The sequence below is a fragment of the Coregonus lavaretus genome (genome assembly GCF_964263955.1).
Source record: "Coregonus lavaretus genome assembly, contig: HAP1_SCAFFOLD_1855, whole genome shotgun sequence".
NCBI lineage: Eukaryota > Metazoa > Chordata > Actinopteri > Salmoniformes > Salmonidae > Coregonus > Coregonus lavaretus.
Genome location: NW_028166567.1, coordinates 34,963 through 62,474, shown reverse-complemented (window position 1 = coordinate 62,474; position 27,512 = coordinate 34,963). Strand labels below are relative to the sequence as shown.

The 27,512-nt window shown below is 47.5% G+C and overlaps 1 protein-coding gene across 1 annotated transcript in view; it reads right to left on the bottom strand.

The window, feature by feature from the left end:
- The window catches only part of LOC311114543 (sister chromatid cohesion protein PDS5 homolog A-like), a 78,796-nt gene that overhangs the window by 16,790 nt on the left and 34,494 nt on the right, over nucleotides 1–27,512 (bottom strand). Inside the window, exons 8-16 of the mRNA XM_084189787.1 lie at nucleotides 22,210–22,350; nucleotides 17,421–17,536; nucleotides 17,192–17,286; nucleotides 16,634–16,779; nucleotides 15,989–16,140; nucleotides 15,219–15,332; nucleotides 3,386–3,467; nucleotides 2,169–2,217; nucleotides 1,255–1,394 (exon numbers count right to left, since the gene is read on the bottom strand). Coding sequence (XP_084045913.1) covers nucleotides 1,255–1,394; nucleotides 2,169–2,217; nucleotides 3,386–3,467; nucleotides 15,219–15,332; nucleotides 15,989–16,140; nucleotides 16,634–16,779; nucleotides 17,192–17,286; nucleotides 17,421–17,536; nucleotides 22,210–22,350 — 1,035 coding nt within the window. The remainder of the gene's footprint in view (nucleotides 1–1,254; nucleotides 1,395–2,168; nucleotides 2,218–3,385; nucleotides 3,468–15,218; nucleotides 15,333–15,988; nucleotides 16,141–16,633; nucleotides 16,780–17,191; nucleotides 17,287–17,420; nucleotides 17,537–22,209; nucleotides 22,351–27,512) is intronic.

Sequence of the window (27,512 nt, the reverse complement as noted above, 5' to 3'; positions counted from 1 at the left end):
GCTGGGGTTAGTTGGTTATACCTGGAGTACTTCTCCTGTCTTATCCAGTGTCCTGTGTGAATTTAAGTATGCTCTCTCTAATTCTCTCGTTCTCTCTTTCTCTCTGAGAACCTGAGCCCTAGGACCATACGTCAGGACTACCGGGCATGATGACACCCTGCTGCCCCCAGTCCGCCTGGCCTTGCTGCTATTCCAGTTTCAACTGTTCTGCCTGCGGCTACGAAACCCCTACCTGTCCCAGACCTGCTGTTTTCAACTCTAAATGATCGGCTATGAAAAGCCAACTGAGAGACCTGAGCCCTAGGACCATACGTCGGGACTACCGGCCGTGGTGACTCCTTGCTATCCCCAGTCCGCCTGGCCTTGCTGCTATTCCAGTTTAAACTGTTCTGCCTGCGGTTATGGAACCCCTACCTGTCCCAGACCTGCTGTTTTAAACTCTAATGATCGGCTATGAAAAGCCAACTGAGATTTATTCCTGATTATTATTTGACCATGCTTGTCACTTATGAACATTTTTGAACATCTTGGCATGGTTCTGTTATAATCTCCACCCGGCACAGCCAGAAGAGGACTGGCCACCCCTCATAGCCTGGTTCCTCTCTAGGTTTCTTCCTAGGTTTTGCCTTTCTAGGGAGTTTTTCCTAGCCACCGTGCTTCTACACCTGCATTACTAGCTGTTTGGGGTTTTAGGCTGGGTTTCTGTACAGCACTTCGAGATATTAGCTGATGTAAGAAGGGCTATATAAAATAAAATTGATTGATTGATTGATTGATAGTGTAGTGTGTAGTGTGTAGTGTATAGTGTAGTGTAGTGTAGTGTGTAGTGTGTAGTGTGTAGTGTGTAGTGTGTAGTGTAGTGTAGTGTGTAGTGTGTAGTGTAGTGTGTAGTGTATAGTGTATAGTGTGTAGTGTGTAGTGTGTAGTGAGTCCTTACCACACAGAGCTCAGCCTGTTTGCAGGAGCAGACAGGGCTGATGAGAGTATCCAGCAGTAGTGTGTAGTGTAGTGTGTAATGTGTAGTGTGTAGTGTAGTGTGTAGTGTGTAGTGTGTAGTGTGTAGTGTAGTGTGTAGTGTAGTGTGTAGTGTAGTGTAGTGTGTAGTGTGTAGTGTGTAGTGTAGTGTATAGTGTATAGTGTGTAGTGTGTAGTGTGTAGTGTGTAGTGTAGTGTGTAGTGTATAGTGTGTAGTGTAGTGTATAGTGTATAGCGTGTAGTGTAGTGTGTAGTGTGTAGTGTGTAGTGAGTCCTTACCACACAGAGCTCAGCCTGTTTGCAGGAGCAGACGGGGCTGATGAGAGTATCCAGCTGGACTCGGAGCTTCTCATCCTCTCCTAACACCTGATTAAACCTCTTCATGAAGTCCTGGGCCTTGCCAGCATCCGGGAGGTTCTCTACGGGGGGGTTGTGTTTTAGTGGGAAGCATTGGCATCCATGCATACATTTGTAAAGGTTTTTTAAATGCTTATTTTTTTTATACAGCAACATGAAAAGACAAGAGAAACCCCCCCTCCACCCAGCCCCAAACCCAGGAGTACCCCCCCCCAGCCCCAAACCCAGGAGTACCCCCCCCCCCCCCCCCAGCCAGCCCCAAACCCAGGAGTACCCCCCCCCCAGCCCCAAACCCAGGAGTACCCCTCCCTCCACCCAGCCCCAAACCCAGGAGTACCCTCCCTCCACCCAGCCCCAAACCCAGGAGTACCCCCCCCCCCAGCCCCCAGCCCCAAACCCAGGAGTACCCCCCCCAGCCCCAAACCCAGGAGTACCCCCAGCCCCAAACCCAGGAGTACCCCCCCCCCCCCCCCCAGCCCCAAACCCAGGAGTACCCCTCCCTCCACCCAGCCCCAAACCCAGGAGTACCCCTCCCTCCACCCAGCCCCAAACCCAGGAGTACCCCCCCCTCCACCCAGCCCCAAACCCAGGAGTACCCCCCCACCCCCCCCTCCTCCTCCCAGCCCCAAACCCAGGAGTACCCCGCCCCCCCCCCTCCTCCCAACCCCAAACCCAGGAGTACCCCCCCCCCCCCAGCCCCAAACCCAGGAGTACCCCCCCCTCCACCCAGCCCCAAACCCAGGAGTACCCCCCCCCCCCCCCCCCCCCCAGCCCCAAACCCAGGAGTACCCCCCCTCCCACCCACCCCAGTATATGGAGAAGTGTGTCCCACTCACTGCTAATGGTCATCAGCTTTCCAAACATGGCAGTGGTGTTGGCTTCAGACTACAGAGAGGAGACTTCAGGTTAGAAGGGGTACAACACCATTCTGTAGCATGATGAAGAGGTGTGATGAAGAGGTGTGTGTGTGATGAAGAGGTGTGTGTGTGTGTGTGATGAAGAGGTGAGTGTGTTGTACGTGGTGTGATGAGGTGTGTGTGTGATGAAGAGGTGTGTGTGTGTGTGATGAAGAGGTGAGTGTGTTGTACGTGGTGTGATGAAGAGGTGTGTGTGTGTGATGAAGAGGTGTGTGTGATGAAGAGGTGTGTGTGAGTGTGTGATGAAGAGGTGAGTGTGTTGTACGTGGTGTGATGAGGTGTGTGTGTGATGAAGAGGTGTGTGTGTGTGTGATGAAGAGGTGAGTGTGTTGTACGTGGTGTGATGAAGAGGTGTGTGTGTGTGATGAAGAGGTGTGTGTGATGAAGAGGTGTGTGTGAGTGTGTGATGAAGAGGTGAGTGTGTTGTACGTGGTGTGATGAAGAGGTGTGTGAGTGTGTTGTACGTGGTGTGATGAAGAGGTGTGTGTGATGAAGAGGTGTGTGTGTGATGAAGAGGTGTGTGTGAGTGTGTTGTACGTGGTGTGATGAAGAGGTGTGTGTGTGTGATGAAGAGGTGTGTGTGTGTGATGAAGAGGTGTGTGTGTGTGTGTGATGAAGAGGTGTGTGTGTGTGTGTGATGAAGAGGTGTGTGTGTGATGAAGAGGTGTGTGTGTGATGAAGAGGTGTGTGTGTGTGTGATGAAGAGGTGTGTGTGTGTGATGAAGAGGTGTGTGTGTGTGATGAAGAGGTGTGTGTGTGTGTGATGAAGAGGTGTGTGTGTGTGTGTGATGAAGAGGTGTGTGTGTGTGTGATGAAGAGGTGTGTGTGTGATGAAGAGGTGTGTGTGTGATGAAGAGGTGTGTGTGTGATGAAGAGGTGAGTGTGTGATGAAGAAGTGTGTGTGTGATGAAGAGGTGTGTGTGAGTGTGTTGTACGTGGTGTGATGAGGTGTGTGTGTGATGAAGAGGTGTGATGAAGAGGTGTGTGTGTGATGAAGAGGTGTGTGATGAAGAGGTGTGTGTGATGAAGAGGTGAGTGTGTTGTACGTGGTGTGATGAAGAGGTGTGTGAGTGTGTTGTACGTGGTGTGATGAAGAGGTGTGTGCTAGTGTGTTGTACGTGGTGTGTGTGACTCACGGCAGGTAGTTTATGGAGGTCCAGCAGTTCTCTGACCAAACCTCTCAACATGTTCTGACACTTCCACATTTCATTCAGAGCCCTGAGAGGGGAGGGAGGGAGAATATGGTATAATACAATCAGAAGACCCACTTCCACATTTCATTCAGAGCCCTGAGAGGAGAGGGAGGGAGAATATGGTATAATACAATCAGAAGACCCACTTCCACATTTCATTCAGAGCCCTGAGAGGGGAGGGAGGGAGAATATGGTATAATACAATCAGAAGACCGACTACCACATTACACAGGCTGAACTCACAGCCTTAACCCTGGAAAGGAATGCGGCCCTGACAGCATCAGGAATAAAATGCTTCAACACAGTCCTCCTTGAGGGGAAGCTTCCCTGAATGCTTCAACACAGTACTCCTGAGGGGAAGCTTCCCTGAATGCTTCAACACAGTACTCCTGAGATGCAGCTTCCCTGAATGCTTCAACACAGTACTCCTGAGAGGCAGCTTCCCTGAATGCTTCAACACAGTACTCCTGAGAGGCAGCTTCCCTGAATGCTTCAACACAGTACTCCTGAGAGGCAGCTTCCCTGAATGCTTCAACACAGTACTCCTGAGAGGCAGCTTCCCTGAATGCTTCAACACAGTTCTCCTGAGAGGCAGCTTCCCTGAATGCTTCAATACAGTACTCCTGAGAGGCAGCTTCCCTGAATGCTTCAACACAGTACTCCTGAGAGGCAGCTTCCCTGAATGCTTCAACACAGTTCTCCTGAGAGGCAGCTTCCCTGAATGCTTCAATACAGTACTCCTGAGGAGCAGCTTCCCTGAATGCTTCAACACAGTACTCCTGAGAGGCAGCTTCCCTGAATGCTTCAACACAGTACTCCTGAGAGGCAGCTTCCCTGAATGCTTCAACACAGTACTCCTGAGAGGCAGCTTCCCTGAATGCTTCAACACAGTACTCCTGAGAGGCAGCTTCCCTGAATGCTTCAACACAGTACTCCTGAGAGGCAGCTTCCCTGAATGCTTCAACACAGTACTCCTGAGAGGCAGCTTCCCTGAATGCTTCAACACAGTACTCCTGAGGGGCAGCTTCCCTGAATGCTTCAACACAGTACTCATGAGAGGCAGCTTCCCAGAATGCTTCAACACAGTACTCCTGGGGGGCAGCTTCCCTGATATTTGGAACCAGTGTCTAATAATCCTCATACAGTGAATTCGGAAAGTATTCAGACCCCTTGACTTTTTCCACATTTTGTTACGTTACAGCCTTATTCTAAAAACATTTCCTCAATCTACACAATACCCCATAATGACAAAGCAAAAACAGGTTTTTAGACATTTTTGCAAATGTATTACAAATAAAAAACAGAAATACCTTATTTAGATAAGTATTCAGACCCTTTGCTATGAGACTCGAAATTGAGCTCAGGTGCATCCTGTTTCCATTGATCATCCTTGAGATGTTTCTACAACTTGATTGGAGTCCACCTGTGGTAAATTCAATTGATTGGACATGTTTTGGAAAGGCACACACCTGTCTATATAAGGTCCCACAGTTGACAGTGCATGTCAGAGCAAAAACCAAGCCATGAGGTCAAAGGAATTGTCCATAGAGCTCCGAGACAGGATTGTGTCGAGGCACAGATCTGGGGAAGTGTACCAAAAACTGTCTGCAGCATTGAAGGTCCCCAAGAACACAGTGGCCTCCATCATTCTTAAATGGAAGAAGTTTGGAACCACCAAGACTCTTCCTAGAGCTGGCTGCCCGGCCAAACTGAGCAATCGGGGGAGAAGGGCCTTGGTCAGGGAGGTGACGAAGGGCCTTGGTCAGGGAGGTGACCAAGAACCCAATGGTCACTCTGACAGAGCTCCAGGGTTCCTCTGTGGAGATGGGAGAACCTTCCAGAAGGACAACCATCTCTGCAGCACTCCACCAATCAGGCCTTTACGGTAGAGTGGCCAGACGGAAGCCACTCCTCAGTAAAAGGCACATGACAGCCCGCTTGGAGTTTGCCAAAAGGCACCTAAAAGACTCTCAGACCATGAGAAACAAGATTCTCTGGTCTGATGAAACCAAGATTGAACCCGTTTTGCTTTGTCATTATGGGGTATTGTGTGTAGATTGATGAGGGGAGAAAAAAAACTATTGAATCAATTTTAGAATAAGGCCGTACCGTAACAAAATGTGGGAAAAGTCAAGGGGTCTGAATACTTTCCGAAGGCGCTGTGTGGGCGCTATTTCTTTGCTTCCTGTTCTTAAGTTTTGTTTTTGCGTCTTTTACTTTCAGTTTTGTACACCAGCTTCAAAACAGCTGAAAATATAATATTTTGACTATAAAATGATTCACTATACTTGAGCTTGTTTTGTCACATTAACTGAAATTAGGCGGACTATTAGAATTTTAGCAACCAGGAAATGGAGCGATTTCTGCCCAGAGTAGCTTAAAAGCACGGCCAAGTTAATAATAATCCTGTGGGTGATGTATTAAACCACCCAGACACATCAAAAGATGCAGTCGTCCTTCTGAACTGAGCTGCAGGGCAGGAAGGAAACTGCTTAGTGATGTCACCGTGAGGCCATTGGTGATTTTTTTAAAAACAGCTACAGAGTTCAAAGGCTGTGATGGGAGAAAACACGCATCTGTATGCAACAAGACACTAAAGTAATACTGAACAAAAAGGAATAAACTTTTTGTCCTAAACGCAAAGCCCTACGTAAATGCGACGCCTCATGTTTGGGGCAAATCACTGAGTAACTGCCTGATAAATTCATTGTTTTGGATTTTTCAAGTCTCTGACTGTCTAGCTTATTTTTTGGTGGTTGTTAGTTCTCAAGAACATAAAATATACCTCTATTATCTCTTCTACATACTTATTATCTGGTTTAGTCGTTTCAGTTTTTCCCTCCACAAAATGTAGTATTTTCACTGTTTGAAAATTAAAATTAAAAACACTTTAGGTGGTCAGCTCAAGGATTACATTGGCAGAAAAATCCCTGGTGTGGCTAGGTGTTGGTGCTAACAGGGCTAGGTGTTGGTACTAGCAGGGTTATGGCTAGGTGTTGGTACTAACAGGGCTAGGTGTTGGTACTAGCAGGGTTATGGCTAGGTGTTGGTACTAACAGGGTTATGGCTAGGTGTTGGTACTAACAGGGCTAGGTGTTGGTGCTAACAGGGTTATGGCTAGGTGTTGGTACTAACAGGGCTAGGTGTTGGTACTAACAGGGTTATGGCTAGGTGTTGGTACTAACAGGGTTATGGCTAGGTGTTGGTACTAACAGGGTTATGGCTAGGTGTTGGTACTAACAGGGTTATGGCTAGGTGTTGGTACTAACAGGGTTATGGCTAGGTGTTGGTACTAACAGGGTTATGGCTAGGTGTTGGTACTAACAGGGTTATGGCTAGGTGTTGGTACTAACAGGGTTATGGCTAGGTGTTGGTACTAACAGGGTTATGGCTAGGTGTTGGTACTAACAGGGTTATGGCTAGGTGTTGGTACTAACAGGGCTAGGTGTTGGTACTAACAGGGCTAGGTGTTGGTACTAACAGGGTTATGGCTAGGTGTTGGTACTAACAGGGTTATGGCTAGGTGTTGGTACTAACAGGGTTATGGCTAGGTGTTGGTACTAACAGGGTTATGGCTAGGTGTTGGTACTAACAGGGTTATGGCTAGGTGTTGGTACTAACAGGGTTATGGCTAGGTGTTGGTGCTAACAGGGTTATGGCTAGGTGTTGGTACTAACAGGGCTAGGTGTTGGTACTAACAGGGTTATGGCTAGGTGTTGGTACTAACAGGGTTATGGCTAGGTGTTGGTGCTAACAGGGTTATGGCTAGGTGTTGGTACTAACAGGGCTAGGTGTTGGTACTAACAGGGTTATGGCTAGGTGTTGGTGCTAACAGGGTTATGGCTAGGTGTTGGTACTAACAGGGCTAGGTGTTGGTACTAACAGGGTTATGGCTAGGTGTTGGTACTAACAGGGTTATGGCTAGGTGTTGGTACTAACAGGGCTAGGTGTTGGTACTAACAGGGCTAGGTGTTGGTACTAACAGGGTTATGGCTAGGTGTTGGTACTAACAGGGTTATGGCTAGGTGTTGGTACTAACAGGGTTATGGCTAGGTGTTGGTACTAACAGGGTTATGTTAGGTGTTGGTACTAACAGGGTTATGGCTAGGTGTTGGTACTAACAGGGTTATGGCTAGGTGTTGGTACTAACAGGGTTATGGCTAGGTGTTGGTACTAACAGGGTTATGGCTAGGTGTTGGTACTAACAGGGTTATGGCTAGGTGTTGGTACTAACAGGGTTATGGCTAGGTGTTGGTACTAACAGGGCTATGGCTAGGTGTTGGTACTAACAGGGTTATGGCTAGGTGTTGGTACTAACAGGGTTATGGCTAGGTGTTGGTACTAACAGGGTTATGGCTAGGTGTTGGTGCTAACAGGGTTATGGCTAGGTGTTGGTACTAACAGGGTTATGGCTAGGTGTTGGTACTAACAGGGTTATGGCTAGGTGTTGGTACTAACAGGGTTATGGCTAGGTGTTGGTACTAACAGGGCTAGGTGTTGGTACTAACAGGGTTATGGCTAGGTGTTGGTACTAACAGGGTTATGGCTAGGTGTTGGTACTAACAGGGCTAGGTGTTGGTACTAACAGGGTTATGGCTAGGTGTTGGTACTAACAGGGTTATGGCTAGGTGTTGGTACTAACATGGTTATGGCTAGGTGTTGGTACTAACAGGGCTAGGTGTTGGTACTAACAGGGTTATGGCTAGGTGTTGGTACTAACAGGGTTATGGCTAGGTGTTGGTACTAACAGGGTTATGGCTAGGTGTTGGTACTAACAGGGTTATGGCTAGGTGTTGGTACTAACAGGGTTATGGCTAGGTGTTGGTACTAACAGGGCTAGGTGTTGGTACTAACAGGGCTAGGTGTTGGTACTAACAGGGTTATGGCTAGGTGTTGGTGCTAGCAGGGTTATGGCTAGGTGTTGGTACTAGCAGGGTTATGGCTAGGTGTTGGTACTAACAGGGCTAGGTGTTGGTACTAACAGGGTTATGGCTAGGTGTTGGTACTAACAGGGTTATGGCTAGGTGTTGGTACTAACAGGGTTATGGCTAGGTGTTGGTACTAACAGGGTTACGGCTAGGTGTTGGTACTAACAGGGCTAGGTGTTGGTACTAACAGGGTTATGGCTAGGTGTTGGTACTAACAGGGTTATGGCTAGGTGTTGGTACTAACAGGGCTAGGTGTTGGTACTAACAGGGCTAGGTGTTGGTACTAACAGGGTTATGGCTAGGTGTTGGTACTAACAGGGTTATGGCTAGGTGTTGGTACTAACAGGGTTATGGCTAGGTGTTGGTACTAACAGGGTTATGGCTAGGTGTTGGTGCTAACAGGGTTATGGCTAGGTGTTGGTGCTAACAGGGTTATGGCTAGGTGTTGGTACTAACAGGGTTATGGCTAGGTGTTGGTACTAACAGGGCTAGGTGTTGGTACTAACAGGGTTATGGCTAGGTGTTGGTACTAACAGGGCTAGGTGTTGGTACTAACAGGGTTATGGCTAGGTGTTGGTACTAACAGGGCTAGGTGTTGGTACTAACAGGGCTAGGTGTTGGTACTAACAGGGTTATGGCTAGGTGTTGGTACTAACAGGGTTATGGCTAGGTGTTGGTACTAACAGGGCTAGGTGTTGGTACTAACAGGGTTATGGCTAGGTGTTGGTACTAACAGGGTTATGGCTAGGTGTTGGTACTAACAGGGTTATGGCTAGGTGTTGGTACTAACAGGGTTATGGCTAGGTGTTGGTACTAACAGGGTTATGGCTAGGTGTTGGTACTAACAGGGCTAGGTGTTGGTACTAACAGGGTTATGGCTAGGTGTTGGTACTAACAGGGTTATGGCTAGGTGTTGGTGCTAACAGGGTTATGGCTAGGTGTTGGTACTAACAGGGTTATGGCTAGGTGTTGGTACTAACAGGGTTATGGCTAGGTGTTGGTACTAACAGGGTTATGGCTAGGTGTTGGTACTAACAGGGTTATGGCTAGGTGTTGGTACTAACAGGGTTATGGCTAGGTGTTGGTACTAACAGGGTTATGGCTAGGTGTTGGTACTAACAGGGTTATGGCTAGGTGTTGGTACTAACAGGGTTATGGCTAGGTGTTGGTACTAACAGGGTTATGGCTAGGTGTTGGTACTAACAGGGTTATGGCTAGGTGTTGGTGCTAACAGGGCTAGGTGTTGGTACTAAAAGGGTTATGGCTAGGTGTTGGTACTAACAGGGTTATGGCTAGGTGTTGGTGCTAACAGGGTTATGGCTAGGTGTTGGTACTAACAGGGTTATGGCTAGGTGTTGGTACTAACAGGGTTATGGCTAGGTGTTGGTGCTAACAGGGTTATGGCTAGGTGTTGGTACTAACAGGGCTAGGTGTTGGTACTAACAGGGTTATGGCTAGGTGTTGGTACTAACAGGGTTATGGCTAGGTGTTGGTACTAACAGGGTTATGGCTAGGTGTTGGTACTAACAGGGTTGTGGCTAGGTGTTGGTGCTAACAGGGTTATGGCTAGGTGTTGGTACTAACAGGGTTATGGCTAGGTGTTGGTACTAACAGGGCTAGGTGTTGGTACTAACAGGGTTATGGCTAGGTGTTGGTACTAACAGGGTTATGGCTAGGTGTTGGTACTAACAGGGTTATGGCTAGGTGTTGGTACTAACAGGGTTATGGCTAGGTGTTGGTACTAACAGGGTTATGGCTAGGTGTTGGTACTAACAGGGTTATGGCTAGGTGTTGGTACTAACAGGGTTATGGCTAGGTGTTGGTACTAACAGGGTTATGGCTAGGTGTTGGTACTAACAGGGTTATGGCTAGGTGTTGGTACTAACAGGGTTATGGTTAGGTGTTGGTACTAACAGGGTTATGGCTAGGTGTTGGTACTAACAGGGTTATGGCTAGGTGTTGGTACTAACAGGGTTATGGCTAGGTGTTGGTGCTAGCAGGGTTATGGCTAGGTGTTGGTACTAACAGGGTTATGGCTAGGTGTTGGTGCTAACAGGGTTATGGCTAGGTGTTGGTACTAACAGGGTTATGGCTAGGTGTTGGTACTAACAGGGTTATGGCTAGGTGTTGGTACTAACAGGGTTATGGCTAGGTGTTGGTACTAACAGGGTTATGGCTAGGTGTTGGTACTAACAGGGTTATGGCTAGGTGTTGGTACTAACAGGGTTATGGCTAGGTGTTGGTACTAACAGGGTTATGGTTAGGTGTTGGTACTAACAGGGTTATGGCTAGGTGTTGGTACTAACAGGGTTATGGCTAGGTGTTGGTACTAACAGGGTTATGGCTAGGTGTTGGTACTAACAGGGTTATGGCTAGGTGTTGGTACTAACAGGGTTATGGCTAGGTGTTGGTGCTAGCAGGGTTATGGCTAGGTGTTGGTACTAACAGGGTTATGGCTAGGTGTTGGTACTAACAGGGTTATGGCTAGGTGTTGGTACTAACAGGGTTATGGCTAGGTGTTGGTACTAACAGGGTTATGGCTAGGTGTTGGTACTAACAGGGTTATGGCTAGGTGTTGGTACTAACAGGGTTATGGCTAGGTGTTGGTGCTAGCAGGGTTATGGCTAGGTGTTGGTACTAACAGGGTTATGGCTAGGTGTTGGTACTAACAGGGTTACGGCTAGGTGTTGGTGCTAGCAGGGCTAGGTGTTGGTACTAACAGGGCTAGGTGTTGGTACTAACAGGGTTATGGCTAGGTGTTGGTGCTAACAGGGTTATGGCTAGGTGTTGGTACTAACAGGGCTAGGTGTTGGTACTAACAGGGTTATGGCTAGGTGTTGGTGCTAGCAGGGCTAGGTGTTGGTACTAACAGGGCTAGGTGTTGGTACTAACAGGGTTATGGCTAGGTGTTGGTGCTAACAGGGTTATGGCTAGGTGTTGGTACTAACAGGGCTAGGTGTTGGTACTAACAGGGTTATGGCTAGGTGTTGGTGCTAGCAGGGCTAGGTGTTGGTACTAACAGGGCTAGGTGTTGGTACTAACAGGGTTATGGCTAGGTGTTGGTGCTAGCAGGGTTATGGCTAGGTGTTGGTACTAACAGGGTTATGGCTAGGTGTTGGTACTAACAGGGTTATGGCTAGGTGTTGGTGCTAGCAGGGTTATGGCTAGGTGTTGGTGCTAGCAGGGTTATGGCTAGGTGTTGGTACTAACAGGGTTATGGCTAGGTGTTGGTGCTAACAGGGTTATGGCTAGGTGTTGGTACTAACAGGGTTATGGCTAGGTGTTGGTACTAACAGGGTTATGGCTAGGTGTTGGTACTACAAGGTTATGGCTAGGTGTTGGTACTAACAGGGTTATGGCTAGGTGTTGGTACTAACAGGGTTATGGCTAGGTGTTGGTACTAACAGGGCTAGGTGTTGGTACTAGCAGGGCTAGGTGTTGGTACTAACAGGGTTATGGCTAGGTGTTGGTGCTAACAGGGTTATGGCTAGGTGTTGGTGCTAGCAGGGTTATGGCTAGGTGTTGGTGCTAGCAGGGTTATGGCTAGGTGTTGGTGCTAGCAGGGTTATGGCTAGGTGTTGGTACTAACAGGGTTATGGCTAGGTGTTGGTACTAACAGGGTTATGGCTAGGTGTTGGTACTAACAGGGTTATGGCTAGGTGTTGGTGCTAACAGGGTTATGGCTAGGTGTTGGTACTAACAGGGCTAGGTGTTGGTACTAACAGGGTTATGGCTAGGTGTTGGTACTAACAGGGTTATGGCTAGGTGTTGGTACTAACAGGGTTATGGCTAGGTGTTGGTACTAACAGGGTTGTGGCTAGGTGTTGGTGCTAACAGGGTTATGGCTAGGTGTTGGTACTAACAGGGTTATGGCTAGGTGTTGGTACTAACAGGGCTAGGTGTTGGTACTAACAGGGTTATGGCTAGGTGTTGGTACTAACAGGGTTATGGCTAGGTGTTGGTACTAACAGGGTTATGGCTAGGTGTTGGTACTAACAGGGTTATGGCTAGGTGTTGGTACTAACAGGGTTATGGCTAGGTGTTGGTACTAACAGGGTTATGGCTAGGTGTTGGTACTAACAGGGTTATGGCTAGGTGTTGGTACTAACAGGGTTATGGCTAGGTGTTGGTACTAACAGGGTTATGGTTAGGTGTTGGTACTAACAGGGTTATGGCTAGGTGTTGGTACTAACAGGGTTATGGCTAGGTGTTGGTACTAACAGGGTTATGGCTAGGTGTTGGTGCTAGCAGGGTTATGGCTAGGTGTTGGTACTAACAGGGTTATGGCTAGGTGTTGGTGCTAACAGGGTTATGGCTAGGTGTTGGTACTAACAGGGTTATGGCTAGGTGTTGGTACTAACAGGGTTATGGCTAGGTGTTGGTACTAACAGGGTTATGGCTAGGTGTTGGTACTAACAGGGTTATGGCTAGGTGTTGGTACTAACAGGGTTATGGCTAGGTGTTGGTACTAACAGGGTTATGGCTAGGTGTTGGTACTAACAGGGTTATGGCTAGGTGTTGGTACTAACAGGGTTATGGTTAGGTGTTGGTACTAACAGGGTTATGGCTAGGTGTTGGTACTAACAGGGTTATGGCTAGGTGTTGGTACTAACAGGGTTATGGCTAGGTGTTGGTACTAACAGGGTTATGGCTAGGTGTTGGTGCTAGCAGGGTTATGGCTAGGTGTTGGTACTAACAGGGTTATGGCTAGGTGTTGGTACTAACAGGGTTATGGCTAGGTGTTGGTACTAACAGGGTTATGGCTAGGTGTTGGTACTAACAGGGTTATGGCTAGGTGTTGGTACTAACAGGGTTATGGCTAGGTGTTGGTACTAACAGGGTTATGGCTAGGTGTTGGTGCTAGCAGGGTTATGGCTAGGTGTTGGTACTAACAGGGTTATGGCTAGGTGTTGGTACTAACAGGGTTACGGCTAGGTGTTGGTGCTAGCAGGGCTAGGTGTTGGTACTAACAGGGCTAGGTGTTGGTACTAACAGGGTTATGGCTAGGTGTTGGTGCTAACAGGGTTATGGCTAGGTGTTGGTACTAACAGGGCTAGGTGTTGGTACTAACAGGGTTATGGCTAGGTGTTGGTGCTAGCAGGGCTAGGTGTTGGTACTAACAGGGCTAGGTGTTGGTACTAACAGGGTTATGGCTAGGTGTTGGTGCTAACAGGGTTATGGCTAGGTGTTGGTACTAACAGGGCTAGGTGTTGGTACTAACAGGGTTATGGCTAGGTGTTGGTGCTAGCAGGGCTAGGTGTTGGTACTAACAGGGCTAGGTGTTGGTACTAACAGGGTTATGGCTAGGTGTTGGTGCTAGCAGGGTTATGGCTAGGTGTTGGTACTAACAGGGTTATGGCTAGGTGTTGGTACTAACAGGGTTATGGCTAGGTGTTGGTGCTAGCAGGGTTATGGCTAGGTGTTGGTGCTAGCAGGGTTATGGCTAGGTGTTGGTACTAACAGGGTTATGGCTAGGTGTTGGTACTAACAGGGTTATGGCTAGGTGTTGGTGCTAACAGGGTTATGGCTAGGTGTTGGTACTAACAGGGTTATGGCTAGGTGTTGGTACTAACAGGGTTATGGCTAGGTGTTGGTACTAACAGGGTTATGGCTAGGTGTTGGTACTAACAGGGCTAGGTGTTGGTACTAGCAGGGTTATGGCTAGGTGTTGGTACTAACAGGGTTATGGCTAGGTGTTGGTGCTAACAGGGTTATGGCTAGGTGTTGGTGCTAGCAGGGTTATGGCTAGGTGTTGGTGCTAGCAGGGTTATGGCTAGGTGTTGGTACTAACAGGGTTATGGCTAGGTGTTGGTGCTAACAGGGTTATGGCTAGGTGTTGGTGCTAGCAGGGTTATGGCTAGGTGTTGGTGCTAGCAGGGTTATGGCTAGGTGTTGGTACTAACAGGGTTATGGCTAGGTGTTGGTGCTAACAGGGTTATGGCTAGGTGTTGGTACTAACAGGGTTATGGCTAGGTGTTGGTGCTAGCAGGGTTATGGCTAGGTGTTGGTGCTAGCAGGGTTACGGCTAGGTGTTGGTGCTAGCAGGGTTATGGCTAGGTGTTGGTACTAACAGGGTTATGGCTAGGTGTTGGTACTAACAGGGTTATGGCTAGGTGTTGGTACTAACAGGGTTATGGCTAGGTGTTGGTACTAACAGGGTTATGGCTAGGTGTTGGTGCTAACAGGGTTATGGCTAGGTGTTGGTACTAACAGGGTTATGGCTAGGTGTTGGTACTAACAGGGTTATGGCTAGGTGTTGGTACTAACAGGGTTATGGCTAGGTGTTGGTGCTAGCAGGGTTATGGCTAGGTGTTGGTACTAGCAGGGTTATGGCTAGGTGTTGGTGCTAGCAGGGTTATGGCTAGGTGTTGGTACTAACAGGGTTATGGCTAGGTGTTGGTACTAACAGGGTTATGGCTAGGTGTTGGTGCTAACAGGGTTACGGCTAGGTGTTGGTGCTAGCAGGGTTATGGCTAGGTGTTGGTGCTAACAGGGTTATGGCTAGGTGTTGGTACTAACAGGGTTATGGCTAGGTGTTGGTGCTAGCAGGGTTATGGCTAGGTGTTGGTGCTAGCAGGGCTAGGTGTTGGTGCTAACAGGGTTATGGCTAGGTGTTGGTGCTAGCAGGGCTATGGCTAGGTGTTGGTACTAACAGGGTTATGGCTAGGTGTTGGTGCTAGCAGGGTTAGGTGTTGGTGCTAGCAGGGTTATGGCTAGGTGTTGGTGCTAGCAGGGCTAGGTGTTGGTACTAACAGGGTTATGGCTAGGTGTTGGTGCTAGCAGGGCTATGGCTAGGTGTTGGTACTAACAGGGTTATGGCTAGGTGTTGGTGCTAACAGGGTACCTACTTGACAGCGTTGGTATCCAGGCAAGCGTACAGGTAGTAAAGACATTTCATCTTCTCCTCGGTGTCCAGACTGTGGGGAACCATGTACTGAGCAAAGATCTTCTCCACTAGTAACCTACACACACACACACAGACGGAGAGAAATGGATAAGAACCCTGCAGAAAATGACACAAAATCCATGCTAATATAATGCTGTGGTTTCAGTAGGATGTATTTCTGTGAACAGTGTGTATTCCGTGTGTTCTGTGTGTTCCGTGTGTTCCGTGTGTTCCGTGTGTTCCGTGTGTTCCGTGTGTTCTGTGTGTTCCGCGTGTTCTGTGTGTTCTGCGTGTTCCGTGTGTTCCGCGTGTTCCGCGTGTTCTGTGTGTTCCGCGTGTTCCGCGTGTTCTGTGTGTTCTGCGTGTTCCGTGTGTTCCGCGTGTTCCGCGTGTTCCGCGTGTTCTGCGTGTTCTGCGTGTTCCGTGTGTTCTGCGTGTTCCGCGTGTTCTGTGTGTTCTGCGTGTTCCGCGTGTTCCGCGTGTTCTGTGTGTTCCGTGTGTTCCGTGTGTTCCGTGTCTTCTGTGTGTTCCGTGTGTTCTGTGTGTTCTGCGTGTTCCGTGTGTTGCGTGTGTTCCGTGTGTTGCGTGTGTTCTGTGTGTTCCGTGTGTTCCGTGTGTTCTGTGTGTTCTGTCTGTTCTGTGTGTTCTGTGTGTTCTGTGTGTTCTGTGTGTTCTGTGTGTTCCGTGTGTTCTGTGTGTTCCGTGTGTTCCGCGTGTTCTGTGGGCGTGTACTTGTCGTCGATGCTGTTCTGGTAGTAGATGTGGAGCAGTTTGTCTTTGATCCAGGAGATCTTCTGGGCCTGTTCCTTCCCAGCCTCATGATGAAGACAGTACTTCTTAAAAAGCTGGGCCAAACCCATCATCGCCTCCTTACGAACACGCCACTATGGAGAGAGGAGAGGAGGGGAGGAAAGGATGGGAGGAGGGGAGAGGGAGGGAGGAGAGGAGGGAGGGAGGCGAGGAAAGGATGGGAGGAGGGAGGGAGGAGAGGAGGATTGGAGGAGGGGAGAGGAGGAAAGGATGGGAGGGGAGAGGGAGGAGAGGAGGATGGGAGGAGAGGAGGATGGGAGGAGAGAAAGGATGGGAGGAGGGGAGAGGGAGAGAGGAGGGAGGAGAGAAAGGATGGGAGGAGGGGGGGAGGAGAGAAAGGAGGGGAGGAGGGGAGAGAAAGGAGGGGAGGAGGGGAGAGAAAGGAGGGGAGGAGGGGAGAGGGAGGGGAGAAAGGATGGGAGGAGAGGAGAGGAGAGGAGAGGAGAGAAAGATAGATAAACTTAAGAACCAAACTATTCCTTTCCAACTAATATCCATCCCTCAAAGGGCCGAGAATGAAAAGACTTGACTTGAGAAGGTTGAGGTGTGTATTGACAGGTATGTTACCCTCTTGTCCAGGGTCCTCTCCCTAACGAAGCCCAGTAGTTGGTCGTTAACCAGGTTCAGGTCTTTCTTCCCGGCGTTGATGATCGTTACGATGACGTCATGACGGATCGCCTCCTCTGGGTCATGTGATCGCACTTTCAGGAACTCTGATTGGACGATACAGACAACATATTGGTTAGGGCAGCGTCTCCCAAACTCGGTCCTGGGACCCCAAAGGGTCTGGATGGATCATCAGAAACCTACCTGTGAGGTCTATAACCAGGTCTGGATGGATCATCAGAAACCTACCTGTGAGGTCTTTAACCAGGTCTGGATGATTCATCAGAAACCTACCTGTGAGGTCTATAACCAGGTCTGGATGATTCATCAGAAACCTACCTGTGAGGTCTATAACCAGGTCTGGATGATTCATCAGAAACCTACCTGTGAGGTCTATAACCAGGTCTGGATGATTCATCAGAAACCTACCTGTGAGGTCTATAACCAGGTCTGGATGATTCATCAGAAACCTACCTGTGAGGTCTATAACCAGGTCTGGATGGATCATCAGAAACCTACCTGTGAGGTCTTTGGCCAGGTCTGGATGATTCATCAGACAGTGGGAAGCAAACTTGACTGACTCCAGCCTCACTGGGACATGGATGTCATTGAACCTGGGGATGGCACAAACAAACACACACACACACACAAACAAACACAAACAAACACAAACACACACATCTTGTCAACGCAACGCACCTCTACTATGCGTGTGTGTGTTCATGTGGCTGTGGAATGCGTGTCTCACCGTCCCAGGAAGCACTGCCACAGCGGTCTGTTCTGAGTGGCCAGTTCTGAGTCTTTGGCTCCAAACAGCTTGGCCAGCAGTCTGACTACAGCTAAACGCTCTTCACCATCGTTACTCTGCAACAACAACAACAAAAACACACAACTTGGGATTACAACCTGAAATAAATAGATTTTCATTCAATGACGGTCATTTGGTTAAGGTCTAGTAGGTGTATGTGTGTGTGTGTGTTCGGGGTTTTTTTCTAGATCAAAATGGGGCTTGAGTGGTGGGCGTGAGTGTAGGGCTGGGCTGTATACCGTATTTGACTATATACCGGTATTGATGCACACACCGGTTTGAGTTTTTACTTTACCTTCTATACTGAACTAAAATATAAACGCGACATGTAAAGTGTTACCGCCTCCAACGTTATTTTAGAGAATTTGGCAGTACCTCCAACCGGCCACAACTGCAGACCACGTGTATGGCGTCGTGTGGGCGAGCGGTTTGCTGATGTCAACGCTGTGAACAGAGTGCCCCGTGGTGGCGGTGGGGTTATGGTATGATGGTGGCGGAGAAAATGGCTGCCGTTTTACAGCCCTCTAACCAATTGTACTATTATGTGTGTTTTTCCGCATTATTTGTAATTTATTCTGTACATAATGTTTCTGCCACCGTCTCTTATGACCAAAAAGAGCTTCTGGATATCAGGACAGCGATTACTCACCTCGTATTGGACGAAGATTGTTTTATTCAACGAGTCAGACGCGAAGGATATTCTACAGACACCCGACAAGGCCCAAATCCCCGTCATTCGCATGAGGAAGAGACAGAGATATCGTGGACGTAGGTCGGGGTGCCTTGTAAGGATCCGACGACGAGCGAGTAAACTGCCGCTCCCATCAATCCTATTAGCCAATGTTCAATCATTGGAAAACAAAATGGACGACCTAAGATCAAGGTTATCCTACCAACGGGACATTAAAAACTGTAATATCTTATGTTTCACCGAGTCGTGGCTGAACGACGACATGGATAACATACAGCTGGCGGGATATACGCTACATCGGCAGGATAGAACGGCTGACTCCGGTAAGACAAGGGGTGGTGGTCTGTGTATATTTGTAAACAACAGCTGGTTCATAAAATCTAATCCTCTAGGTTCTGCTCGCCTGAGGTAGAGTATATTATGATAAGCTGTAGACCACACTATTTACCAAGAGAGTTTATCTATATTTTTCATAGTTGTCTATTTACCACCACAAACCGATGCTGGCACTAAGACCGCACTCAATGAGCTGTATAAGGCCATAAGTAAACAGGAAAACGCTCATCCAGAGGCAGCGCTCCTAGTGGCCGGGGACTTTAATGCAGGGAAACGTAAATCCATTCTACCAGCATGTTAAATGTGCAATCAGAGGGAATAAAAACTCTAGAGTCAATACAGGACTAAGATTGAATCGTACTACACCGGCTCTGAGGCTCGTTGGATGTGGCAGGGCTTGAAAACTATTACTAAATGCTCAATTACTTCTATGCTCGCTTCGGGGCAAGCAACACTGAAGCATGCATGAGAGCATCAGCTGTTCCGGACGACTGTGTGATCACGCTCTCCGTAGCCGATGTGAGTAAGACCTTTAAGCAGGTCAACATTCACAAGGCCGCAGGGCCAGACGGATTACCAGGACGTGTACTCCGAGCATGTGCTGACCAACTGGCAAGTGTCTTCACTGACATTTTCAACATGTCCCTGACTGAGTCTGTAATACCAACATGTGTCAAGCAGACCACCATAGTCCCTGTGCCCAAGAACACTAAGATAACCTTCCTAAATGACTACCGACCCATAGCACTCACATCTGTAACCATGAAGTGCTTTGAAAGGCTGGTTATGGCTCACATCAACACCATTATCCCAGAAACCCTAGACCCACTCATACCGCCCCAACAGATCCACAGATGCAATCTCTATTGCACTCCACACTGCCCTTTCACACCTGGACAAGAGGAACACCTACGTGAGAATGCTATTCATTGACTACAGCGCAGTGTTCAACACCATAGTGCCCTCAAAGCTCATCACTAAGCTAAGGACCCTGGGACTAAACACCTCCCTCTGCAACTGGATCCTGGACTTCCTGACGGGCCTCCCCCAGGTGGTAAGGGTAGGTAACAACACATCTGCTATGCTGATCCTCAACACGGAGGCCCCTCAGGGGTGTGTGCTCAGTCCCCTCCTGTACTCTCTGTTCACCCATGACTGCATGGGTTTGCCGATGACACAACAGTGGTAGGCCTGATCACCGACAATGACGAGACAGCCTATAGGGAGGAGGTCAGAGACCTGGCCTTGTGGTGCCAGGATAACAACCTCTCCCTCAACGTGATCAAGACAAAGGAGATGATTGTTGGTTCTACAGCTGAGTTTAGAGCTTCAAGTTCCTGACTGGTTGCGGCGTGTGTAACGTCCATTTTTATAGTTTTGTTAGTCATTGACTCTGTCCCGGTACCCCCTGTATATAGCCTCCCTACTGTTATTTCCCATTGACTCTGTACCGGTACCCCCTGTATATAGCCTCCCTACTGTTATTTCCCATTGACTCTGTACCGGTACCCCCTGTATATAGCCTCCCTACTGTTATTTCCCATTGACTCTGTACCGGTACCTCCTGTATAAAGCCTCCCTACTGTTATTTCCCATTGACTCTGTACCGGTACCCCCTGTATATAGCCTCCCTACTGTTATTTCCCATTGACTCTGTACCGGTACCCCCTGTATATAGCCTCCCTACTGTTATTTCCCATTGACTCTGTACCGGTACCCCCTGTATATAGCCTCCCTACTGTTATTTCCCATTGACTCTGTACCGGTACCCCCTGTATATAGCCTCCCTACTGTTATTTCCCATTGACTCTGTACCGGTACCCCCTGTATATAGCCTCCCTACTGTTATTTCCCATTGACTCTGTACCGGTACCCCCTGTATATAGCCTCCCTACTGTTATTTCCCATTGACTCTGTACCGGTACCCCCTGTATATAGCCTCCCTACTGTTATTTCACATTGACTCTGTACCGGTACCTCCTGTATATAGCCTCCCTACTGTTATTACACATTGACTCTGTACCGGTACCCCCTGTATATAGCCTCCCTACTGTTATTTCACATTGACTCTGTACCGGTACCCCCTGTATATAGCCTCCCTACTGTTATTTCACATTGACTCTGTACCGGTACCCCCTGTATATAGCCTCCCTACTGTTATTTCACATTGACTCGGTACCGGTACCCCCTGTATATAGCCTCCCTACTGTTATTTCCCATTGACTCGGTACCGGTACCCCCTGTATATAGCCTCCCTACTGTTATTTCCCATTGACTCGGTACCGGTACCCCCTGTATATAGCCTCTCTACTGTTATTACACATTGACTCTGTACCGGTACCCCCTGTATATAGCCTCCCTACTGTTATTTCCCATTGACTCGGTACCGGTACCCCCTGTATATAGCCTCCCTACTGTTATTTCCCATTGACTCAGTACCGGTACCCCCTGTATATAGCCTCCCTACTGTTATTTCCCATTGACTCAGTACCGGTACCCCCTGTATATAGCCTCCCTACTGTTATTTCACATTGATTCTGTACCGGTACCCCCTGTATATAGCCTCCCTACTGTTATTTTATTTTACTGCTGCTCTTTAATTATTAGCTTCTTTTTTTTTTTTCACTTAACACTTTTTTTTCTCTTAAAACTGCATCGTTGGTTAAGGGTTTGTAAGTAAGCATTTCATTGAAAGGTTCTACACCTGTTGTATTCGGCGCATGTGGCAAATAACATTTGATTTGATAAGCTACGGACAACGAACACAACTGCATTTTATCGATAGCAATTTGAATGCACAGAGATACCGTGACGAGATGCTGAGGCCCATTGTCGTGCCATTCATCCGTGCGCATCATCTCCTGAGTGGCGCAGTGGTCTAAGGCACTGCATCGCAGTGCTAACTGTGCCACTAGAGATCCTGGTTCGAATCCAGGCTCTGTCGCAGCCGGCCGCGACCGGGAGACTCATGGGCGGCGCACAATTGGCCCTGCGTCGTCCAGGGTAGGGGAGGGAATGGCCGGCAGGGATGTAGCTCAGTTGATAGAGCATGGCGTTTGCAACGCCAGGGTTGTGGGTTTGATTCCCTTGGGGGGCCAGTATAACAAAATAAAAAATAATAATGTATTCACTAACTGTAAGTCGCTCTGGATAAGAGCGTCTGCTAAATGACTAAAATGTAAATGTAAAAATGTGTGTGTGTGTTGTGTGTGTGTGTGTGTGTATTGTGTGTCTTTTGTGTGTGTGTCTGTTGTCTGTGGGTGTGTGTGTGTGTGTGTGTGTGTGTGTGTGTGTGTCTGTTGTGTGTGTGTGTTGTCTGTGGGTGTGTGTGTGTCCTATACCTTGAGTTTAAACTCTAGCTGGGGCATGACAGATGTTCACTAGACCTTACCCAATGTGTGTGTGTGTGTGTCTGTTGTGTGTGTCTGTTGTGTGTGTGTGTCTGTGGGTGTGTGTGTGTCCTATACCTTGAGTTTAAACTCTAGCTGGGGCATGACAGATGTTCACTAGACCTTACCCAATGTGTGTGTGTGTGTGTCTGTTGTGTGTGTCTGTTGTGTGTGTGTGTTGTCTGTGGGTGTGTGTGTGTCCTATACCTTGAGTTTAAACTCTAGCTGGGGCATGACAGATGGGTGTGTGTGTCCTATACCTTGAGTTTAAACTCTAGCTGGGGCATGACAGATGGGTGTGTGTGTCCTATACCTTGAGTTTAAACTCTAGCTGGGGCATGACAGATGTGAGCAGCAGAGGTTCGATGGAGAATAGCTCCTGGATCAGGTCAAACACGTGTTCTGACAGATCGCTGACTGAAGACTTCCCCATCACCAGCACCTGGTTAAAGAACTGGAGGGGGAAAGGGGGGTGGAGAGAGAGAGGGGGGTGGAGAGAGAGGGAGGGGGGATGGAGAGAGAGAGAGGGGGAGAGAGAGAGGAGGGGATGGAGAGGGGAGGGGGGAGAGAGAGGGAGGGGGGATGGAGAGAGAGGGGGGGGGGAGAGAGAGGGAGGGGATGGAGAGGGGAGGGGGGAGAGAGAGGGAGGGGGGAGAGAGAGAGGGAGGGGGGATGGAGAGAGAGCGAGGGTGGGGGGGATGAGAGAGAGAGGGAGGGGGAGAGGGGAGGGGGATGGAGAGAGAGGGGGGGGGGATGGAGAGAGAGAGAGGGGGAGAGAGAGAGGGGGGGATGGAGAGAGAGAGGGGGGGAGAGAGGGGGGGAGAGAGAGGGATGAGAGAGAGGGGGGAGAGAGAGAGAGAGGGGGAGAGAGAGAGGGGGGAGAGAGAGAGAGGGGGGAGAGAGGGAGGGGGGAGAGAGGGGGGGGGGAGAGAGAGGGGGGAGAGAGAGGGGGGGAGAGAGAGGGGGGGAGAGAGAGAGGGGAGAGAGAGGGGGGATGGAGAGAGAGAGGGGGAGAGAGAGGGGGGGAGAGAGAGAGGGAGGGGGGGGAGAGAGAGGGAGGGGGGAGAGAGAGAGAGAGATGTTATAGAAACTTGATTTCAATGAGAATCTGTTTCTTAAAATGCACAGACAGGAATACAGACAGACAGAGGAATAGAGACAGACAGACAAACAGACAGACAGACAGAGGAATACAGACAGACAGACAGAGGAATACAGACAGACAGACAGACAGAGGAAGAGACAGACAGACAGAGGAATAGAGACAGACAGACAGACAGAGGAATAGAGACAGACAAACAGACAGAGCAATAGAGACAGACAGACAGAGGAATACAGACAGACAGAGGAATAGAGACAGACAGACAGACAGAGGAATAGAGACAGACAGAGGAATAGAGACAGACAGAGGAATACAGACAGACAGACAGACAGAGGAATACAGACAGAAGTGTATAAATACAGTAGAGTGAGTGTCCAAAACATTAAGAACACCTTCCTAATATTGAGTTGCTCCCCCTTTTGCCCTCAGAACATCCTCGATTCGTCGGTCATGGACTACACAACGTGTCAAAAGCGTTCCACAGGGATGCTGGCCCATGTTGACTCCAATGCTTTTCACACAGTTGTGTCAAGTTGACCATTCTTAATACACGCGGGGAAAACTGTTGAGCGTGAAAAACCCAGCAGCGTTGCAGTTCTTGACACAAACCGGTGCGCCTGGCACCTACTACCGTACCCCGTTCAAAAGGCACGTCAATATTTTGTCTTGCTCGTTCATCCTCTGAATGGCACACATTCTCAATTGTCTCAAGGCTTAAAAATCCTTCTTTAACCTCCTTCCCCTACACTGATTGAAGTGGATTTAACAGATGGCATTACATTTTACATTTACGTCATTTAGTAGACGCTCTTATCCAGAGCGACTTACAGTTAGTGAATACATATTTTTTTTTATACTGGCCCCCCGTGGGAAACGAACCCACAACCCTGGCGTTGCAAACGCCATGCTCTATCAACTGAGCTACCTCCCTACCTGCCATTCCCTCCCCTACCCTGGACGACGCTGGGCCAATTGTGCGCCGCCCCATGGGTCTCCCGGTTGCGGCCGGCTACAGCAGAGCCTGGACATCAATAAGGGATCATAGCGTTCAAACGATTAGTCCAAGTCATGGAAGGAGTAGGTGCTCTTAATGCGATGCATGTCTCCATGGTCTGAACGGTAGATTGAGAGGAAGATGTACAATACCAGTCAAAAGTTTGGAGACACCTTCTCATTCAAGGGTTTTTCTTTATTTTTTTACTATTTTCTACATTTTAGAATAATAGTGAAGACATCAAAACTATGAAATAACACACATGGAATCATGTAGTAACCCAAAAAGTGTTAAACTAATCAAAATATATTTTATATTATTTGAGATTCTTCAAAGTAGCCACCCTTTTGCCTTGATGACAGCTTTGCACACTCTTGGCTTTCTCTCAACCAGCTTCATGAGGTAGTCACCTGGAATGCATTTAAATGAACAGGTGTGCCTTGTTAAAAGTTGAATTTCTTTCCTTCTTAATGCATTTCAGCCAATCAGTTGTGTTGTGACAAGGTAGGGGTGGTATACAGAAAATAGCCCTATTTGGTAAAAGACCAAGTCCATATTATGGCAAGAACAGCTCAAATAAGCAAAGAGAAACGACAGTCCATCATTACTTTAAGACATGAAGGTCAGTCAATCTGTAAAATGTCAAGAACTTTGAACGTTTCCATTGCAGTCGCAAAAACCATCAACGCTATGATGAAACTGGCTCTCATGAGGACCGCCACAGGAAAGGAAGACCCAGAGTTACCTCTGCTGCAGAGGATAAGTTCATTAGAGTTACCAGCCTCAGATTGCAGCCCAAATAAATGCTTCACAGAGTTCAAGTAACAGACACATCTCAACATCAACTGTTCAGAGGGGACTGTGTGAATCAGGCCTTCATGGTCGAATTGCTGCAAAGAAACCACTACTAAAGGACACCAATAAGAAGAAGAGACCTGCTTGGGCCAAGAAACACGAGCAATGGACATTAGACCGGTGGAAATCTGTCCTTTGGTCTGGAGTCCAAATTTGAGATTTTTGGTTCCAATCGCTGTGTCTTTGTGAGACGCGGTGTGGGTGAACGGATGATCTCTGCATGTGTGGTTCCCACCATAAAGCATGGAGGAGGAGGTGTTATGGTGTGGGGGTGCTTTGCTGGTGACACTGTCTGTGATTTATTTAGAATTCAAGGCACACTTAACCAGCATGGCTACCACAGCATTCTGCAGCGATACGCCATCCCATCTGGTTTGGGCTTAGTGGGACTATCATTTGTTTTTCAACAGGACAATAACCCAAAACACACCTCCAGGCTGTGTAAGGACTATTTGACCAAGAAGGAGTGCTGCATCAGGTGACCTGGCCTCCACAATCCCCCGACCTCAACCCAATTGAGATGGTTTGGGATGAGTTGGACCGCAGAGTGAAGGACAAGCAGCCAACAAGTGCTCAGCATATGTGGGAACTCCAAGACTGTTGGAAAAAGCATTCCAGGTGAAGCTGGTTAAGAGAATGCCAAGAGTGTGCCAGTTGTGCAAAGCTGTCATCAAGGCAAAGGGTGGCTATTTGAAGAATCTCATATATAAAATATATTTTGATTTGTTTAACACTTTTTTTTGGTTACTACATGATTCCATATGTGTTATTTCATAGTTTTGATGTCTTCACTATTATTCTACAATGTAGAAAATAGTAAAAATAAAGAAAAGCCTTGAATGAGTCGGTGTGTCCAAACTTTTGACTGGTACTGTATATATACACACACACAGTACTAATTGTTAGTGATTCATGTCTCTATGGTCTGAACGGTAGATAGAGGGGTAGACTGTTAAACAGCCATCACTAGCACAGAGAGGCTGCTGCCTACATACAGACTTGAACATCACTGGCCACTTTAATAAATGGAACAACTAGTCACTTTAATAATGCCACTTTAATAACGTTTACATATCTTGCATTACCCATCTCATATGTATATACTGTATTCTATACTATCTTTAATAATGTTTACATATCTTGCATTACCCATCTCATCTGTATATACTGTATTCTATACTATCTTAATAATGTGTACATATCTTGCATTACCCATCTCATCTGTATATACTGAATTCTATACTATCTTAATAATGTGTACATATCTTGCATTACCCATCTCATATGTATATACTCAACTGTACTATACTATCTATTGCATCTTAGCCTATGCTGCTCTGACAATGACATTGCTCATCCATATATGTATATATTCTTATTCCATTCCTTTACTTAGATTAGTGTGTATTAGATATTTGTTGTGTATCTGTTAGATATTACTTGCTAGATATTGCTGCACTGTCGGAACTAGAAGCACAAGCATTTACACTACAATCGCAATAAAATCTGCTAACCATGTGAACGTGACCAATACATTTGATTTGAGATAGAGGTATATATATATATATACACACAGTACTAAATGTTAGTGAGCCATGTCTCTATGGTCTAAATGGGAGATGTGTATTCTGTTGTGTCCTCGTGTAAATAGACAGTTTTTTAGTTTTTTGTCTTTTATCGTATATATATATATTTCTCTCTCTCACTTTCCATCCTTTAACTAAACACACTGGAACGGACTCTCTTATTTATTTATTTTTATCAAGAACCTACGGCTAAAAATAGCCAGCTAGCCAGCTAACTAGCTAACTAGCCATTAGCCACCGTTAGCGGTCTTCACCACTGTCCAGCTCTAGCCTGGACAATTATCGAGAGAGAGAGAGGTACAGTTGAAGTCGAAAGTTTACATCAACTTTAGATTGGAGTCATTAAAACTCGTTTTTCAACCACTCCACAAATGTATGGTTAAACTATAGTTTTGGCAAGTCGGTTAGGACATCTACTTTGTGCATGACACAAGTAATTCTTCCAACAATTGTTTACAGACAGATTATTTCACTTATAATTCACTGTATCACAATTCCAGAGGGTCAGAAGTTTACATACACTAAGTTGACTGTGCCTTTAAACAGCTTGGAAAATTCCAGAAAATGATGTCATGGCTTTAGGAGCTTCTGATAGGCTAATTGACATCATTTGAGTCAACTGGAGGAGTACCTGTGGATGTATTTCAAGGCCTACCTTCAAACTCAGTGACTCTTTGCTTGACATCATGGGAAAATCAAAAGAAAATCAGCCAAGACCTCAGAAAAAAATTTGTAGACCTCCACAAGTCTGGTTCATCCATGGAAGCAATTTCCAAATGCCTGAAGGTACCACGTTCATCTGTACAAACAATAGTACGCAAGTATAAACACCATGGGACCATGCAGCCGTCATACCGGTCAGGAAGGAGACGTGTTCTGTCTCCTAGAGATGAACGTACTTTGGTGCGAAAAGCGCAAATCAATCCCAGAACAACAGCAAATGACCTTGTGAAGATGCTGGAGGAAACAGGTACAAAAGTAACTATATCCACAGTAAAACTAGTCCTATATCGGCATAACCTGAAAGGCCGCTCAGCAAGGAAGAAGCCACTGCTCCAAATCCACCATAAAAAAGCCAG